At 45.2% G+C, this 17,671-nt stretch overlaps 1 protein-coding gene across 1 annotated transcript in view; it reads left to right on the forward strand.

The window, feature by feature from the left end:
* Lhfpl6 (LHFPL tetraspan subfamily member 6) overlaps positions 1-14,180 on the forward strand; it is a 185,699-nt gene extending 171,519 nt beyond the window's left edge. The window contains exon 4 of the mRNA XM_050138436.1: positions 13,022-14,180. Coding sequence (XP_049994393.1) covers positions 13,022-13,140 — 119 coding nt within the window. The 3' untranslated portion in view covers positions 13,141-14,180. The remainder of the gene's footprint in view (positions 1-13,021) is intronic.
* The last annotated feature ends 3,491 nt before the right edge of the window (positions 14,181-17,671 follow it).

A 17,671-nucleotide genomic window follows, 5' to 3' on the forward strand; every position in this document is an offset into this window, starting at 1 on the left:
ATCGATATGACAAAGGAGAAACTGCTTTTCACACAGATGGTGCAAAGACATGTATCAACAGATGTGTCTGGGGTATCCCAGAGAATTGTGGGAGCCATTTCACTCGTCCTAATTTCCTGTATTTTTAAAGGAACCTGAGTGTTTAGAATTCTTTGGCATGTGGACTGAGAGAAGGTTGGGTGGGTAAAAAGCATTTTTAACTTCCCTTCGGTGGTTATGTGTGTCTTCCTGCCATGCCAGGATAGAGGAATGCAGAACTTGCATTCAGCGTAAAGTGTGGAGGAAGGGCCCTGAGCTGATCTGACACCAAGAAAAAAAATGAGTAGGCGCGTTGCGATGTGAAAGAGAAAACCTCAGGAGTCAGAGACGTTTGATGAATTAAGTAGCATCTCTCTGTGCAGCCATGCCCACAGCATCACCCGGTTGCCAGGGTCCTAGACCATTCTTACTGTGTTCCCGGCTCCTTCTGTTCTATCAGTATCTTCCTCCCACTTGTGATTTTACTTCTTGTTGTACACGACTATTTCCTGAACCAAAATGCCACCACCTCGGTCCTCATGAATCCAGCCATGCCAGGTTACAGAGGATTACCACAGCTAGATCTGTTGATTGCTAATGTTGCTCCTAGAAGGAGGAGCTGGAATGGTCATAGCATTTTTACTAGAGTGGTAAGCCACTCCTCCACACCATATGTGTGTGCTGCTTCCCTAAGTGTACACGACCCCAGTGAGAGGCTAGAGCGTATTGACTGGGAAGGCCCAGGAGGAGCTCCAACTGAGCAGCTGTTGATACAAACGCGCTGTTCTCAGGTCAAAAGCAATGAGGGATAGTTTATTCTACAGCCAAATTTTGAGTGACTGAGGCCTGAAAAATACACAGCTAGGTTATTGCAGGTTCCATACTCACACATGGAAGCAGTTTCATGAAGCTTTATAGCTGCAGAACACAGAAAGTTATGAATAAAGCAATTTGCTCTCTGATGACATTTTTGACTTTTGGGTTGGTGGAAGTTCATTGTCTGCCATGTTAGCAGATTCCTAAAGGGTTCTGTCTATTGAATGGCTTCTCTGGGGCCTTAAATATAGCCCAAGCTAGGCAATTAGCCTCTGGTCCTGCAACCTTCCAGTCTTCCCACACCACTATGTTTCTTCTAACTAGTCAATGCCTTTTCAGAGACAACTTTCCCCCCCGAGGAATTTTCATTCACTTAGCTAAGAAGGAGCTAGCGTCTCTGCTGGGTTCAGGCCTTCCAGTGTGGCCTCTTTGAGACCATCCACACTCCTGCCTGTAACCTCCATCCACTCTATAAGTAAGCTGTTTTAGTTAGGGTTTCTATTGCTGTGTAGAGACACTATGACCATGACGGCTCTTATAAAAGGAAACCATTTCATTGTGATGGCTTACTTACAGTTCAGAGGTTCAGTCCATCATTGTCAAGGTGGGACACACGACAGCAGGCAGGCAGATATGGTGCTTAAGAAGAAACAGAGTTCTTACAGCTTGACTCACAGGCAACAAGAAGTGCTCTGAGACATTGGACAATATCTTGAGCATATGTGAGACCCCAAAGCCCACCTCCACAGTGACATCCTTCCTTTAACAAGAACACAGCTATTCCAACAAAGCCACATGTCCTAACCGTGCCACTCCCTTTGGGGGCCATTTTCTTTCACACCGCCACATAAGACTATAAGTAATTTATGTTGGCTTGACACATAGTCGTCTTTAGCACTCAGAGAAATGATTCCAGGGTTCCCTGAAGACACCAGTCTCAAAGTCTGTCCAGTTCCCTATTAAAAACACTGCAGTATTTTCATATAGCCCCCTATAATTTTCCTCTATATTTTATTTCATTTCCAGACGACTTATAATACCCACTCCAATGTACATTGAGGGGGATAAGAACCAAGAGCAGAGTGTATACATGTGTGTATACATGTTTGCACACTGTAGATACCATGCTGCAGGGGAAAGTACTTTGATTTTCAGCCAAGTGAAACCTGTGATTCTAAAATCAGTGGATCCTAAAGACCTGATGATGTGCCCAGATATGGTAGCTTGCTGATGAAATATGACACTAGTTTATTTTTCTTATACAACTCTATGCTTTTTCTTTGAGCATGTGAAATTAAAGAATGAAGGAATGCCTACTGCTCTTACAGAGGACCCAAGTTCAGCTCTCAGCTCCCATGTGGTGGCTGACAACCTTCTGTAAGTCCAGTTCCAGGGAACCAGTGCCCTTTTCTGGCCTCGGTAGTAACCGCATACATGTGATGCCCATATATACATGCAGCCAAAACCCACACACATAAAATAAAAATAATCCTTTCTTTTTAAAAAAGAAGGCAGGTGTCATGATTCTGTTAAAGGTCCCACTCCACCCCCAACACACACTCTTGTGTGTTGGAACACATTCTTACTGTGTGCTGTTTCGAGAGGGTTAAGAGACCTTTAGGAGGTGGGGCCTGGCCAGCTGGCATGGATAGGTTGCTGAAGGCAGGCCTTTGAAGTTACAGCACACCCTAATTCTAGTTTCTTTTTCTCGCCTTCCTTTTCTGGCCCCCTTAAGCAGCTCTGCCATAGGCTCAGTCTGCCAAGGCACTGCTCAGCCACACTGTCCCCAGCCACTGGACTGAAGGATCCTAAAACTAGGAGCCCACATGACTCTCCTTCCTCTACATCTCCTTGGTCAGGTAGTCTGTCATAGACAAGAGAAGAGAATAGTGACAGACACAGCAGGTCCAAGAGTCAACATTGAATGGCTGTGATCGGCAGCAACACTAGCCTGCTTTAGTGTGTGAATCAGGACGTTATATATCATAAACAAATCCAGCAGACCAGTGGCATGCAGAGGAGACCACTTCTGAGAGATCTGGGACAGTTATCAGTGTCCTGGACAACTATGCTCGTGTATAGAACACAGGAGATGGCCCAGATCCAGGGCTGGCAAGCACTGGGCCAAATTTGCTCTGCATGCCTCTGTAAATTAGATCGCATTGGCAGGCAGCAGTGCTCACTGACATAGCTGGTATCTGTGATTGCTTTGTAACTAAAATGTTTACTGTCAGGCCCCTTTTCCGAATAAGATCACCAATCTTGACCCGTGCCTTTCTTTTCAAAAATTCCTCCAGTTCCAAAGTCTATGACCCTGTGATACACTCCCTTTGTGGCAGAAGCGAGGGAAGACAAAGGTCAGGAAAACAGAGGAAGGACGCCCTGGTTCTGGGTGAGTCCTGAATTGAAAGGAAGCTCTGTTGCATTCAGGTTCAGCACCTTCACAACACCCACCCTCCTTCCTCCTACCTTCCTGTCTTGCCTGAAGCATTGGCGCTGCTGCCTGGGGACCTCTTTGGTGGCACTAAAAGCCCTGTAGTCATTCTCTGTGGAGATTACCGTTTCCACGTCTTTCAACTGTATCAGCTAGAAAAACCCCTTTCGTTCTGCGGAAAGCGTTGTCTCCCACGCGCAGTATAAACCTGCTTCATCTTCCAGGATCGGAGGTGTTTGTTGAGGAACATGGGCCACCTGTGCCCCCGAGCACTGCCCTGGCACACTTCATGGCTCCTCCCAGGGGTCTGGATTGACACTCTGTCCCCTCCTCCCTAGACACAGAGTCTGCGCGCAGGTCTAATTTACCTGCCGATTCACAACCGGATCGCAGGACTAAAGCTAGCCTGTCATCTTAATCGTCGGTGACTTAATTTGTAGGCGGTTTGCTCAGTTGGCGTAGTTAGCTGTGACTCCCTTAGTAGGATGCTGTCAGAGTGCCCGGACTGTAGAGCAGCCCCGTGGTCACTCTCCTACACTGCCATACTTGCAGGTGGACTATAAAAGAAGATCAATATTTTGATTCAGAAAGTTTCAGAATAAAAAGGATCAATAGGCTACAGCTGTGGTTTAATAGTAGGTTATGTCTGCCACCCAAGTACTCTAAGTCCTTAGATTTGACCTTCCACTTTGGAGAGGGAGTGGTCATGATATCAGTTTTTCATTTTGCATACCATCCACGTTTATTATTGTGTGTGCGCGCGTGTGCAGGCATGTGCGGCGGACAGAGAGTGATATCAAATATCTTCCTCAATAACTCTCCACCTATCTGGGGAGAAGGGTCTCTCCCTGAACCTGGTTCTAGATTGGGCTGGACAGTGAGCTCCAGTGGTCTGCCTGTCTTACACTTCCCTGCTCTAACCCCAAACCTGGGGTCACGAGCACACAGTGCTTTTAGGTGTATGCTGGGGAGCTGAACTCAGATCTGGTATTTGTGTGGCAGGTTCTTTATGGATGGAACTATCCTCCTAACCATATTATTTATTAATTTCTGTTTCCATAGACTTGGAAGCATGCCCCCTCCATTTCTTGTGTATATATGTGTGTGTGTGCATCTGTATCTTATTTTCTCATTGAAATTTGCTTAACTTTGGTTTTGACATTATTCTGTAGACAATAAAACTTATTTTATGCTTTGGTTAACATACATAAGAAAAGGGTCCGACTATGAAGCTGTAGGAAGGACCTGACTTTCTGTGGTATTTAAGTCTATAGTATTTGCTACCTCTTTCCATTGATCCTTTGCTTTCTTGCCTTTGTTCTTTGTACAACAGAAAGAATAAGGTCAGACATGCCTGCTTCTTCCCTATCTAAACTTTACATTTATATATTGGTATGCTAATGAGAAGACGAACGCTAAAAAGAAATCCCACACTAGCTCAGAACTGGTATAATAAAGGGTTGTTTATTTAGGCATAGACTCACAGATCACAGGAGGAACAGCAACCCATGTCTCCCCAAGGAAAGCTAGTACAGCGCCTCCCTACAACAGGTTGCCGAGAGAGTGCCCAGCGCCATGTGACTGGCTCAGTGACCAGGTGCTAAATCTTCAAAAGGCAGATCCTTCATTTAACTAGAAACAGTCAAAGTGGACAGGGGAGAATCTTCTAAAAAGACTGGAAAAATTAAAGGGTAAGAGAAAATATGACATTTTCCCTCTGGCACATAGGTTCCACTGAAGCATCTGTAACTCACAAGAAAAGTAGAGTCAACCTAGACCTTCCTTATACAATAGCTGAACCCAAGAGGAAGCTCTGTGATTAATTGGACCCAAGTTCATGATCAAGTTTGATGTTTACTAGAGCTATGGGACAAGTTACTCATCCTATCGGGAGCTAGATACTTCTGAGAAGTGAGAATCAAGTTGAGGAATCAAGAAGATACAAATGGATTTGCATCTCTAATTTCCTAAAAAATATCTTGCGAAAAAAACAAAAATGAAGGGCCCCTCCCCATTGAACCCCTTCCTTGCAGTCTTCAGCTGACAGCTATTAAAAAATTATAAATGTTGAATTTCTATTTATAGTCCTGGCATAAAGTCTGATATCCACTCATGGCACAAATGGGTATCGATTGCCTTTGGGGGTCCAGGCATTGTGTGTGGTATTGAGCATCAGCATACAGAAAGAAACAGGCCAGTGCAATCACATCTAGAGTATGAAATATGAATTGAACTAATTAATGAAAAAGTGAAGGTTCTATTACAAGGTCAAAGACAAGAAGATGGGGAGGGGGGCAGGGGGAGCTCCAGTGAGTTGGATCTGCTGTAGGGTTCTTTTCATTCCTCCCTTGTCTCTTATTACTTCCAAAAGCAGCACAATAAAACTAAATTGAATCACCCTCAAAAGCCAGCCACACCTCACTTCACCCTGCACCCCGCCACCGGGTACGGCCCTGGAATACTGCCAGGGAGCTTTTGTCTGCGGACTTGGCAGGTGGCTGTGGTGCGCGGCTCTCTGTCCCATTAACCTCTATTTTAGCTGTCAAGAAGAGTATTCCCCGATGTTGAAAGCAGCAATTTGCCAAGCAGGCAGGCTTGGAGTCCTGTTTGACGAAGCGTCACGGGGTGCAAAAGGGAAAGTTTAAACAGATTTGCCTCTCTAATTTCCTGAAAGATCACAGACCAAACTCGCCCTCTGGTAAAATGCTTTCTGTTTGCTTTATAATAACAAGCATTATTGCTCTGACACGCGGAGGGGGGAGGCCAAGAGAGAGGGGCCCCTATTTCCTGGTTTAATTTAGTTCCTTTACAACTCATAGCATACCTTGCTCTTTAAAACATAGGAATGTAGAAACTTCCTCTTTGCTAGTGGCCTAATGTAATCTGGAAGACATTTTTAAATCTGCAGCTGTAAGACACGTTGCTAATTTTTGCGTCTCTAGTATCGAGTGTTGGGTTCTAGGCAGGAAACGGAGTTCAGAGTAGATTCTTCTGATTTTCTTTTCCTTTGAAGGTCTGGACTGTATTGTCATGTCTCTGGCCAGCAGATCCAGTCCCGTCCAGTTCAGACAGTTCACCTCTGCATTCGTCTTTTCAGGAGGAAATAACAACAGCAACAAAAAAATGTCCTCCTAGGTCTAGTTTGCCACCATGAGAAAGAATCAAGAATTGATGACGCCTAGGGAAACTAGTGCTTCAGTCTCCTCAGACGGGCCCAAGTCTTGACACCTCAGGCTGATCTTGCTTCACCAAAGGGGTGTGCACAGTTGCATTTGTGTGTGGATATGTGGATGCTTGTGTGTCTGTATATGTATGTGCACGCATACCTGTGTGCACTTCTGTATACATTTGAGGCTACTTTGATGAGCTATTTCTTATAGGAGGCATGTTCTATATGTATGTTCTATATGTTTAACTGATGTGAACACCCAACAGAAAGCAGGCTTCAAGAGACCGACTGTGTAGTGGTATTTGCTGTGATATTTCCAGTTCCTGACTGGTTTTTAAAAAATAATTGGAGAATCAGGATTATTTGTGAACGTAGAATATCTAATGTATCTATCTTATAGCAGAAGTAAAAAATCAGAGGAGCGCTCTATGAAAGTGAAGCTCTCAAACTGAGAAGCATTCCTCTTGCCCGTCCCTGGTAGTGCAAGTACATAGTACCCATACCTCGTGTTGAACAATATGTTCACAAGCCCTAAACTCTAGCCCCATATCTCTGTGACAGCCTCCCACATGTGTGCCTGGTGTGCCCTTCCTCAGCTGCCAGGGCTCTGCTTCAATGTCACTTCCGAGTTAGGCCATGCACCCCCTTCAGCTCACTGACCACGCTCTGCAGGTGTCCCCACCCAGCTTTGCTGTCTCAGCATCCTGGAGTGGTTCTCCAAGCCCATCTCACACTTGCCATTACGTAATTGTGTGAGTCCTATTTAATGGCTGACTTCTGGACTAGGCGGCCACTCCTCTGAAAGCAGAGGTTGTATCCACCGTCGTCAGCCAAGTCCACCGCACCCGACTTGAAACAGCCATCGCTCAATAAACATCTGTTGGATCCATGAATGAGGTGATGAAAGCAGAAAAGGGTGGAAACATGAAGACGGGAAGGGCAAGCCAGGGAGAAATAGATCACCACAGAGGAAGGGCCAGGAATCCCCCAGTTGGGGGTGGAGAAACTCTTCCGGGGTTGAGAGCGCTTGCAGCTGCCTGTAACTCTAGTTCCGTGGCATCGAGCACCCTGTTCTGGCCTCCTCAGGACTGCACACACCCATAGAGGCAAATAAATAATAAAACAAATCAGGAGTTGACCAGTTAGCATTTCTTCAGATGGGCTCATGTCTGATCCAGGCTATGGTTTGCTTCTCAAAAACTGTGTGAGAACATATACATTCATGTACGTATGTACAGACATGTATCCATATAGTATTCACAAACACCTGCAAGTGTTTGCATGCATCCATGCATGAATACGTTCATGCCTGTGCACATATGTATGCGTTTGAGGCCAGTTTGACGAGATTTTGTGAGTCAATGGATTCTCTGTGTCTGAAATAATGGGATATTTTTCTTTTAAGGCAAACTAAATTTAAGTTGCTCATATTGACTCTTAGCCAGTTGCTGAATTTTAATCACGGAAATTGTATGGCATGTGGTTAGTCAGGGGACATATTTTCTCACATCCTCAAACACTTTGAGAATCTTTATTTAGTGTCCACCCACTATTCATGCACCTGGTCTCCTGGGTTGACTGTAGGTTTTAAGATACAGCAATGGTAAGTTACAGGTACACACAGGCCAAAACAAAGAACAGTATTTGCCCCAGGAAGCTGGTAATGCAGACAGATACTGTACTCTCCATACCCCCAACTCCTGATATTCTCTCCTTAGTCTTTCAGAGATGGCAAGGTGCGAGTGGGTGCATGGTGAGTAAGAAGGGCAAACCTTCAACAACTGAAGACACTTCACGGGCCTCTGATAAAGTCAGATGAGAAAAGCCTGCTTCACCCATAGCTGTCTTGGATCTAGGTCATCAGAGCAGACCTTTGAATGAAAAGTTGTGTTCAAGGGAATGTGTCAAGGTGGCCTGGGAAGATGGTTGTCAGTAGTGCTCGCAGTGCAAGTATGAGGACCAGAAACCATGTGAAGGGCCTGCCCTGGTGGAGCCACACAGGTCCCTGGGGCTACTGATGAACCCTTGTGAGATCCAGGCAAATGAGAGAGCATGCCTTCACAAACAAGGTAGACAGCTCCTGAAGAGTATTAAGGCTGACAACCTTTAACTTCCATATACACATTCCTGTACTGATACACATGAACACACATGTGCACACACATGAAATGTACCTAGGAGAAACCGGGAAGGAAGGAAGACATCTGATGTGAGATTCCCCTGTGTGTGCTGTGAATACCATTGGTGATTAAAGAAAATGCCTTGGCCTGTTGATAGGGCAAAACTTACTGAATGCTGGGAGAAAGAGAGAAGCCATGTAGTCTTGCCAAAGACAGACGCCTGAACTTTACCCAGTAAGCCACAGCCTCGTAGTAATACACAGATTAATAGAAATGGGTTAAATTAATATATAAGAGTTAGCCAACAAGAAGCTAGAGCTAATGGGCCAAGCAGTGTTTTAAATAATATAGTTTCTGTGTGATTATTTCTGGTCTGAGCTGCCGGGCAGCCGGGAAACAAACAAGTGGCCCCCTTGAACAGACATCAAGGTAGCAAACACCAAGCCACGGGAAAGCTTGATGTAGGACCAGCCTGAACTCTCAGATGATTTGGAAGCTTCTTTATGCTGCAGAATATGCCCACGTAGGAGGAAAGAAGCCATCAGTGTTGACAATGGCACACCAGTCCCAAGTCTACCATCAACTACAGCCATGCCAGAGGGAACTATAACTATCAGAGGGGAGGAAAGTTGTGTCTAATCTCTCATGGACCCTGGGAGGGGAGAGAGCTGCAGTATAAACTGTAAGAGGTCAAATATTGTTGAAGACCAGCTTCAACATGACTAGTATGTTAAGGGTAGGAGTGTGAGGATTAGAATTATTAAGCAAAAGGGACAGAGATATGAGAGAAATGAGAGACACAGAACAGCAACGGGAGGGATATTTAATGAATACTGAACTCACCTCATTTATTTTCTACACGCCTATATACTTCACTCCAAAAGGAGAGGGGGGATGCAACAGACTTCATTAACATGATATAAGGAATAGACTTGAATTCTCCAACCTTTGGTCCAAGTGGAGCGGATCCACCTCTATACCCCAAATACTAATTAACCACACTCTAGGTCAGAATCTTTCATTTATAGCCACACCCGTTGTCATCAACTTTGAAAAAGCAAAAATAAATTCCAACTCTCTGACCTCCAGTCAAGGTGGAACAGGCTCACAACTGTGGGCCCTCACAAAAATACAAACAAAAGCTGTGACTAGTGCCCAGAGCCAGAAAAGGGACCCAGAGGGCTGGGTGGAACACAGGATCATCAGCTGCAGCTCTCCACAGTTAAGGACCCCTAGATTTGAAACTTCCAACACCTCTGCAGTAAACGACGCGGGTTATATCCCTCTCACCTTGGCTCTGCGATTGCCGGCCCTTCTGTAGCTCCTTTTATCATCTTTAATAAACGCAGCTACAGCGACAGGTACATTCTCCAGCAATTACCCAGGACAGCTACTTTTTCTTGAGAACACGTCCAATCATTAATACACTCTACCTTCTGCATTAGGTCAGGGGCTGTGCGTAGGTCAATATCCGTTAATGATGAGCGATGGGTGGCCTTCCACGTTATGAGCCCTGTGTGGGACAGAGAGACCACACATTTTGCTGACTCTTGGAAAGGTTCTAAGCCACTGGCTACTCTTAGCTGCCTGCTAATTCATCCTTCTAGATTTATTTAATTCGGCTAACGAATATTTCACAGTGATGATGGTTCCCAAGGCTCACAGCTTGTGGCTGTCAGCAAATGTGGCCATGAAACAGGAATGCTGTCATCCTTGAAAAACACTTCTCCAGTTGACCAGTATTGGGGTAGGTCATTGTGCCTGGGGACACACCCCGAGCTGGAGACGCGACCCTTCCGAATCTATTATTTTGTTAAATGTAGTGCAGCCTGTGGGAGGCAGCAATGTTGGAAATGGGATTGGAAAACTTCCCTTTAAAGTCCAGTGCCAAAGCTGGACTAGAGTTAAACCGCCAGACTCGCTCTTCGGGAGCCTGGCTGCCTGTTGGCTTTGCTTCCTTCCTTTCTGATTTTCTTTCACTTTGCCTCTCATTCTGCAGGGGTTCACCCAGTGCCTGTGATGGGTAAAGCATTGTAGACAGAGGTATGGGAGGGAACAAAGACCATCCCCGTGTCTTGAAACTTCCAGCCTCCATTCTAAACAAAGACTGGTTTGGGCATACACATGCAGTGTTTGCAAACCCTGGGAAGTGCAGTGGGAGAAGCCAAGGCAGAGGAGGCAGTAGGTGCTAGGAGGGAATAGGTACCCTTGAGAGCTAGTGTTGAAAAGGAGCTAGTTCCCTGAAGGTCTGGAAATAGAGTCTTTGGGTGAGCGGGGAGTGTGTGGAGAGCCCCAAGCCCAGAGTGCTGTAGATAAAGCTGCCCAGTGTAATCCGAAGACAAGGTGGCGGCCCCCAGGTCCGAGAAGACAACAGCTCACCAAGGACACCACGGGCCACAGAAAAGAGATCAAGTTTTGAGAATCTAAAAAAGAATGACTTGATTTTTTAAAAATGTCAACTGTTCTACTGTTGGTCATTTTGCAGTAGAGATGGAGAGGCAGGGAAGCACTCTGGCATTCAAGGCTGGGTGCCTCAGCCATATAGAACCAGAAGTGTGCGTTCATACAGAGCCTATAACTGTCATCTTCTAGCTTTTCTTGACTTTGGTTTCCTGCCTGAATGATACCTATGTATCGCATTCCTCTAAGGACCAAACACATTATTATTTATTCCCATGAAGAACGAATGTGTAATGATTTTGTGCAAAAGCAATAACTACATGGTTACTATTTCCCATCATCTCTGGATGGAGAAGGAGGAAATCAAGGATGGCACTAGAGACAGGGATTGGATAGTGTGGTGTCGTCTGTGTGCCCGCGTCATGTCCGAGCGTGTGTGCATGCTTCTATGGTATGCAAACTCTCCAGCCAGCTGTGCCGCTCTTGATGCCTCCTCTGTCTTTGTTTCCTCCCTAGAACTTTCTATAGCTTACAAATACCATCTATTTGTATATTCAATTCAGCCTCTCTCTAGAATGGAAGTTTCAAGAAATGGGGGTGATCTCTGCCTTTGTTCATTACCACACCTCTACTGGCAGTGCCAATACAAGCCAGTAGCTCACATGGCTGTGTCTGTACATGGAGCAAGTTAGACATGCAACTGAAAAGGTCTAGTTAAAATAGTTCGGGTATCCTGATAGATCTACACTCTTGATATTTTGGTATTATCATTATTATCTTACAAATGAACAAAGCAAAAATGACTAATTTGGAGAAAAAAGGAGGCATGGTTTTCTGTGGTTGGTATGTTCAGTCCCTGTTAGATACAAGTGTGTTGGTGTCTAACATAACATGTAAGCAAGAATAAAAGAGGAGGAAAATGGCTGCTGTTGGAAGATGATAAAATGGGCGGAAAAAAGGGTTAGCGTTCTGGATATGCAGCTCAAACTACTTGTCTTGCAAGTACTTGCAAGGCTCTGGAGTCCATTCCCAACACTGTCCCCAGAAAAAAAATGGGCTCTAAACAGAAATAACGAACTAAAAGCTAAAAGGGCAGAGACCAATGGAATAGACAGAGGGCTCATGAGCCCTGCATATTAAAAGAGTAACTCGGATGTCACTGCAAAACAAGATAGCTGGCCATGGCACCTCGTGCCTCTAAGCCCAGCACCATGGAGACAGAAGTAGAAAGGCTCTGAGCTGAGTGACATTAGGGGCTACAGACTAAGACTGTTTCATGAACGACCCTTCGCCAAAGTTCAGGAACATAGAGCCCCCTCCACCAACCCAGACAGGCGATTTAGAATTAAAGACTTCTGATGGTTACACTGGTTTGAACCCTGCCTCCATTTCTGAATAATTACATGAACTTGAAGGACATACCAACATTCCATCTCCTAGCACTGTTAGAAGAATCAACCCAATGAGCGAGCATATGGGGGGAAAATATCAACATTTTTCTAGTTTCAAGTGTGTCATTACTCTGGGCAGTTAGGACCTGTTTCAACCTAACCTGGTCATTGTGTTCTCCATTAAATGGTCTTTGAATTGAAAGTGGGTTTCAGCCCCAGGACAAGCTGGGAGGTCATGTTCTCCAGTTTAGATCACAGAGTATGGGTCATTTGACACGTTCCACATGTTGTCAAATGTCCCCTGCAGTGTTGTCCCTCAAATGGGTCCCCTCCGTAGGAGGACTGTTCCTATATTTTGAATTTTGTGCTTTTATGCCTTAACATGCATGCAAGTCTGGCACAAAGGGGAGAACAGATATAGTCATCATCTTTCATGCCCTTGTGGTTGCCATTCCTCCCTCGCTGCAGCCATGAGTGTGGACATGCATAGAAGGGCATAAAAGATTCTCCGGTTCTCCTAGCTGACGTGAGGCAGAGACCTGGGACCTGTGGAGATGCGCGCAGCCATTCTGCCATTCTTCATTCCCATGGCGGGCACACTGCAAGATGTAACCGCGCCTCCTCCAGGTCATACTCATCCTTGTCTGCTTTTCTCTCCCTGCTTTGTCCCCAGGCAAGTGTGAAATCGGCTGGGCCTACTACTGCACTGGCGCAGGTGCTGCGGCCGCCATGCTGCTGTGCACGTGGCTGGCTTGCTTCTCGGGCAAGAAGCAGAAGCACTACCCCTACTGAGACCAGGCCGTTGGGAGCAAGTGGAGGAGAGGATGGACCACGGGGGACTGAAGGGGCCAAAGCATCAGCTACTTTCACAAGGTGGAATAGGGGTTCTAGCCAGTACAATGTCAATAGAATGCAATTTGACTGAATCTGGAACGTTCTATAGGAAGGGAGGGTGGTGGGGAAGTTGTCAGAAGCATGGAGAATATGGGACCGTGAAGGAAAATGGACCAAAGGCTAAAAACACTGCAGGACATTGGGTGTTTCTATTCTACAGAGTATTGTTAATGTATATCTCACACACACACAGCAAGTCTATATATGCAAACGAGGATCTCATTTTCGTTCTCCTTCAAAAAGACGAGGACTAGGGGAGTCCAAAGGGCTAGTAGACACAGTATTATCTTAGGAAGCAGGGTAAGTACCCTGCAGCAGACATTCCCTGACAATGAGGACTGAGCCTGAAAGCACATAAAAGCACATGCATACATATGCACACATCATCCACATATGCACATACACATAGGCACGCGCATACACACGTCATCACACCACAGCACAGGGGGTCAGCTGTGCACCATTGCTCCTGGTTTTTTAAGTGTCCATCGGTACAGTAGCATCACTTTATAAAAGCGTACATTAAGCCTAGTCCATTGACCAATAAAGCGGCTCTAGCAGTATTTTTGATATCCTGCATAAACGCTTTATGCCGACCGCGCATCTTTAGTGCTTCTGCAGATCTTTAGGGGTAAGCCTTTGTATTTCATCGCTATTCAAAGACACGTGGTAGTGATCTGATTAGCTTCTGCTGCAGTACCCTTGTGGGGGAAAAAAAAAACAGGACAGCTTTTGTCCACTGTAGGTGAGAATTCAGTTGCAGGTATGGGAGCGAAGGCAGGCCTCTCTCCAGTTATTGGATCTTGGTTTCTCTTGCCCATTATTCTACTGTGCTATATACCACAATTACTTCACTATTCATTTTGTAAAGGGGAAAAAAAAAGTACTATTTTGTTTGTATCTGAAAAGCTCTGTGAATAAACTCTCTTTGATCAATAGCTCACCGAGTCATCGAGCCTTATTTTCTTAAAGCCTGGCTACCATGGTGGGCAGCCCCGTTAATCAGATTATTTTCATCTTAAGGCCAGGTCTTAGAGGCACATGAAAGGTTAAGTGTCTACTTTTAAGTTAGACTCTCTTTGACACCTTCTGATCATTTTTAGTTCAATCGTGACGGATTCTTAGGAGAGTTTCAGGACTGTGAGATATCTCATGGGAAGACAGAGCGTGCTCCAACATGATCCAGGATTGCAAGATGGACCAGATCATCACAACCGGTGTGCCATAGGCTGCTTCCCACTGACCACAGGGTGCTGTGTGTCTTTTGGACTCCTGTCCCCTACAGTGGCCCCCAGCACTGGCCCCTTGATTCAAGAGAAAGGTTTGGCTTTATCAATGTCTCCCTAAGAGAACCAGCTCTTTAGGAGCAAAAGTTGCATGCCAGATAATGGGTGCATTCTATATGCAGAGTTAATTATTGTGGCATATCCCTAAAGTGCCACCCTCACCCTGGGGATGCCGACCCACCATTCGGCTGCCCCACCCCTCTCCCACCCTGCAGGTGCTTTTCCGCTTTCCTCCTCCAGGCAGCTACTGAGATTTACTTGCAGCTTGCCTGCCCCAGGGGTTTTCACTTACGCTGTAGTAAAATGTTCCTCTCTGAAAAAACTTTAGCTTGGCTTGATTTTTTCAGAAAAAAAGCAAATCCATTCAGTTTTAAAATTGCATACACATTGTATTTCGAAATGGAGCATTCCTACCATATATGCCTGGAACCGTTTTCTGTAGTACGCACACATTTATCAACTTAACCTGAATAGCACTATGCATTTTAAACTCCACATCAGCCTCCTGGCCCTTCCCCGCCCCAGCTACTCACCCTCCACCCTGTGATCTTCCCACACCCCACTTGGTTAGCCCTGGCCATGCCCACTCTGGTTTTTTCTCTGTTCTAGACTCTTCCAGATACCTCTGGATGTCTTCTCTCTCTAATCCACTGTGAAAACATTTCCCTTAATGAAGCATCCATTTTGGCCATTTCTTTACTGCTCTCTCTCTCATCACCTGTGAGAGAGAGCCCTGCAAGTAAAGCACTTAGCACACAAGCCTGGCCATTTGAGTTTGGTCCCCAGGAGCCATGAGAGAGAATTGGCTCCTAAGAGTTGTCCTCAGACTTCCGTACACATGCTGGCACTCACCCGAACAATAATAGCAATAAACAAAATAAACCTAACAAAAGCTTAATTTTGCACATTGGGCCTGGACCTGTTATCTCAGTGGTTCAACACTTGCCTGGCACACATCTACACTCCAAAATCTAGCACATGCCACCCTAGAGGTTCAATCCCCAGTGTCTGGCTCGCTCTTTAACACACAGAAGTATTAAGTATGCACACTTATTCTCAAATAAAAAAATCATCTTTACAAACCAACATAAAGAAAACGAGAGGGTAAGGCAAAGGTAGCGAAATGCTACATGTGTGATAAAGACTTTACAAACAGAAATATCTACAACTATTGCAGTGAGTGAGTTTTTAAGATTTAGTATTTTAAATGAGCAAAAAGTTAAATAAGTTATTTCTAAACAATTGAAAGCTATTCAGCAAAGCTGGATGACAAGAAAATGGACTCAGAACCACAATGGAATCACATGACACACACACTCGTTGAGAAAAAGGAAGAATAGCGACAGCTCTAAATGTTGTGGGGTGTGTGGAGTCACAGTAGGCAAATTTCTACTATGTCAGTCACAGTAATATATATTATATGTAATATATACATATATATATATATCTTCTTGGGTATCTGTACTCTGGGGGAAGAAAAAGAAAAACTATGACCACAAAATTACTGTAAAAGAATGTGACTCAGTTTTGACCTAAGCTGGTATCAACTCCAATGTCTACCAGTGCATAAACACAACATGGTATATTAACAGCGGCACGGCACTCAGCAACAAGAGAGAGTTAACTCCTGGTGTATAAAGCAGTCTGTTTCAACCTCACAGACATTATGATGGAATCAGAGATAGCAGACACACAAGGTTATATGCGGACAGAAATTACAACCGTAGCTGGAAACGGAGAGACACTCACTAAATAAGCCCCGACCCTCAGTCATTCGAGCAACCCCAATTAAACTCACTGGGTCACACATTCAAAGAAGGTCATGAAGGTCAGAGGGGAGCTAACTGGGAAGGAGGGGGTCATCAGGAAAGATGGGGCAGAAGAGAGGGTGAAGAGAGGTGAATGTGATCCATGTGTGTATTCAAAACCAGCTTGAGATACAAGATTTTGTTTCAAAAATACAAGCAAACAGGAGCTGGTGAGATGACCGGGTGGTTAAAAGCACTTGCTACTCTCACAAAAGACTGGCGTTCTAGTCCCAGCACCAATACTGGGCAGCTCACACTGCCTGTAACTCTAGGGACCTGTGATCTGACACTTTCTTCTGTCCTGTTCAGGTAATGGTATGTATGTTCATGCTCACACAAGCATGTGCGCACACACACATATAAAAATAAATACAAGTAAAATTGGTAAACACCAAAAGATGATGACTGATACTATCCTCTATGGAGTTGAGAACAGGTTATCAGGGTCGAGGACATGGGAAACTTCCTAAGATGACAGAAATACTCTGTATATTGCTGGGAGGCAGTATGCACACCTGCCAAAGTACATGAATTTGAGCTCCTGAAATCTGCACATTATTGTGCAATGAACTCTAATGAGAAAGAGAGGTAGGGCCAGCTTAGAGTTTACGAATACAAAGAGCCCTAGAATGGCTACAGTAATGGGACAGTAGGTGTGGAGAGAGAGGAGGCTGGAGAAGGGTGGGAAGGGCTTTGTGTGCCACGCTGTGAGAAATACAATTTGACATTGACCATGGGAGCGGTGGAAGGGTTTGAAGAAAAGAGGGAGGGGTCTAAACCACCTGTGTGTTTTCAGTAGACTGCTGGGGGAGGGGAAAAGGAGCAAGGGAGGACAGGGAGCAGGTACTCAGGGGCTTGGGTGTGGAACCTGCAGGGTAGCGGTTGCAGGGCCCAGGGGACAGTTGAACACCAAGGCCTGAAGTCCAGGAGACACACTGGATTCCTGTGACTGGAGAAAATACAAAGCAAATGCGGATGAAGCCTTAGGGGACAGCATCACTGAACAAATACCCTGGGCATCTTTGCTGAAGGAGCCATCGGGGACCACAGAAGAAATCTAAAAGATATGATACCACGCCAATAGCAGGAAAGGGAAGGTTAAAAGGCTGTAACACCTACGATATGATCATAGAGAAGTGTGAGGGGAGGTCTATTGTAGTTAGTTAATTGCCAAAGAGAAAGCCAGCAACTGCTTGAGAAGAGTTTTAGGAATGTGATGGGACAGAAATGAAATTGCAAAATAATTACAAAATTATCATAGAAATGGATGGGGGAGAGGAGTGAATGAGCCCTAAAGAGACAGCTTAAAAAGTATCTTCCAAGAGTGTTTGTTGC

Source organism: Alexandromys fortis, unplaced genomic scaffold, assembly GCF_014885135.2.
Source record: "Alexandromys fortis isolate MF-2015 unplaced genomic scaffold, M_Fortis_MF-2015_v1.1 scaffold_15, whole genome shotgun sequence".
NCBI lineage: Eukaryota > Metazoa > Chordata > Mammalia > Rodentia > Cricetidae > Alexandromys > Alexandromys fortis.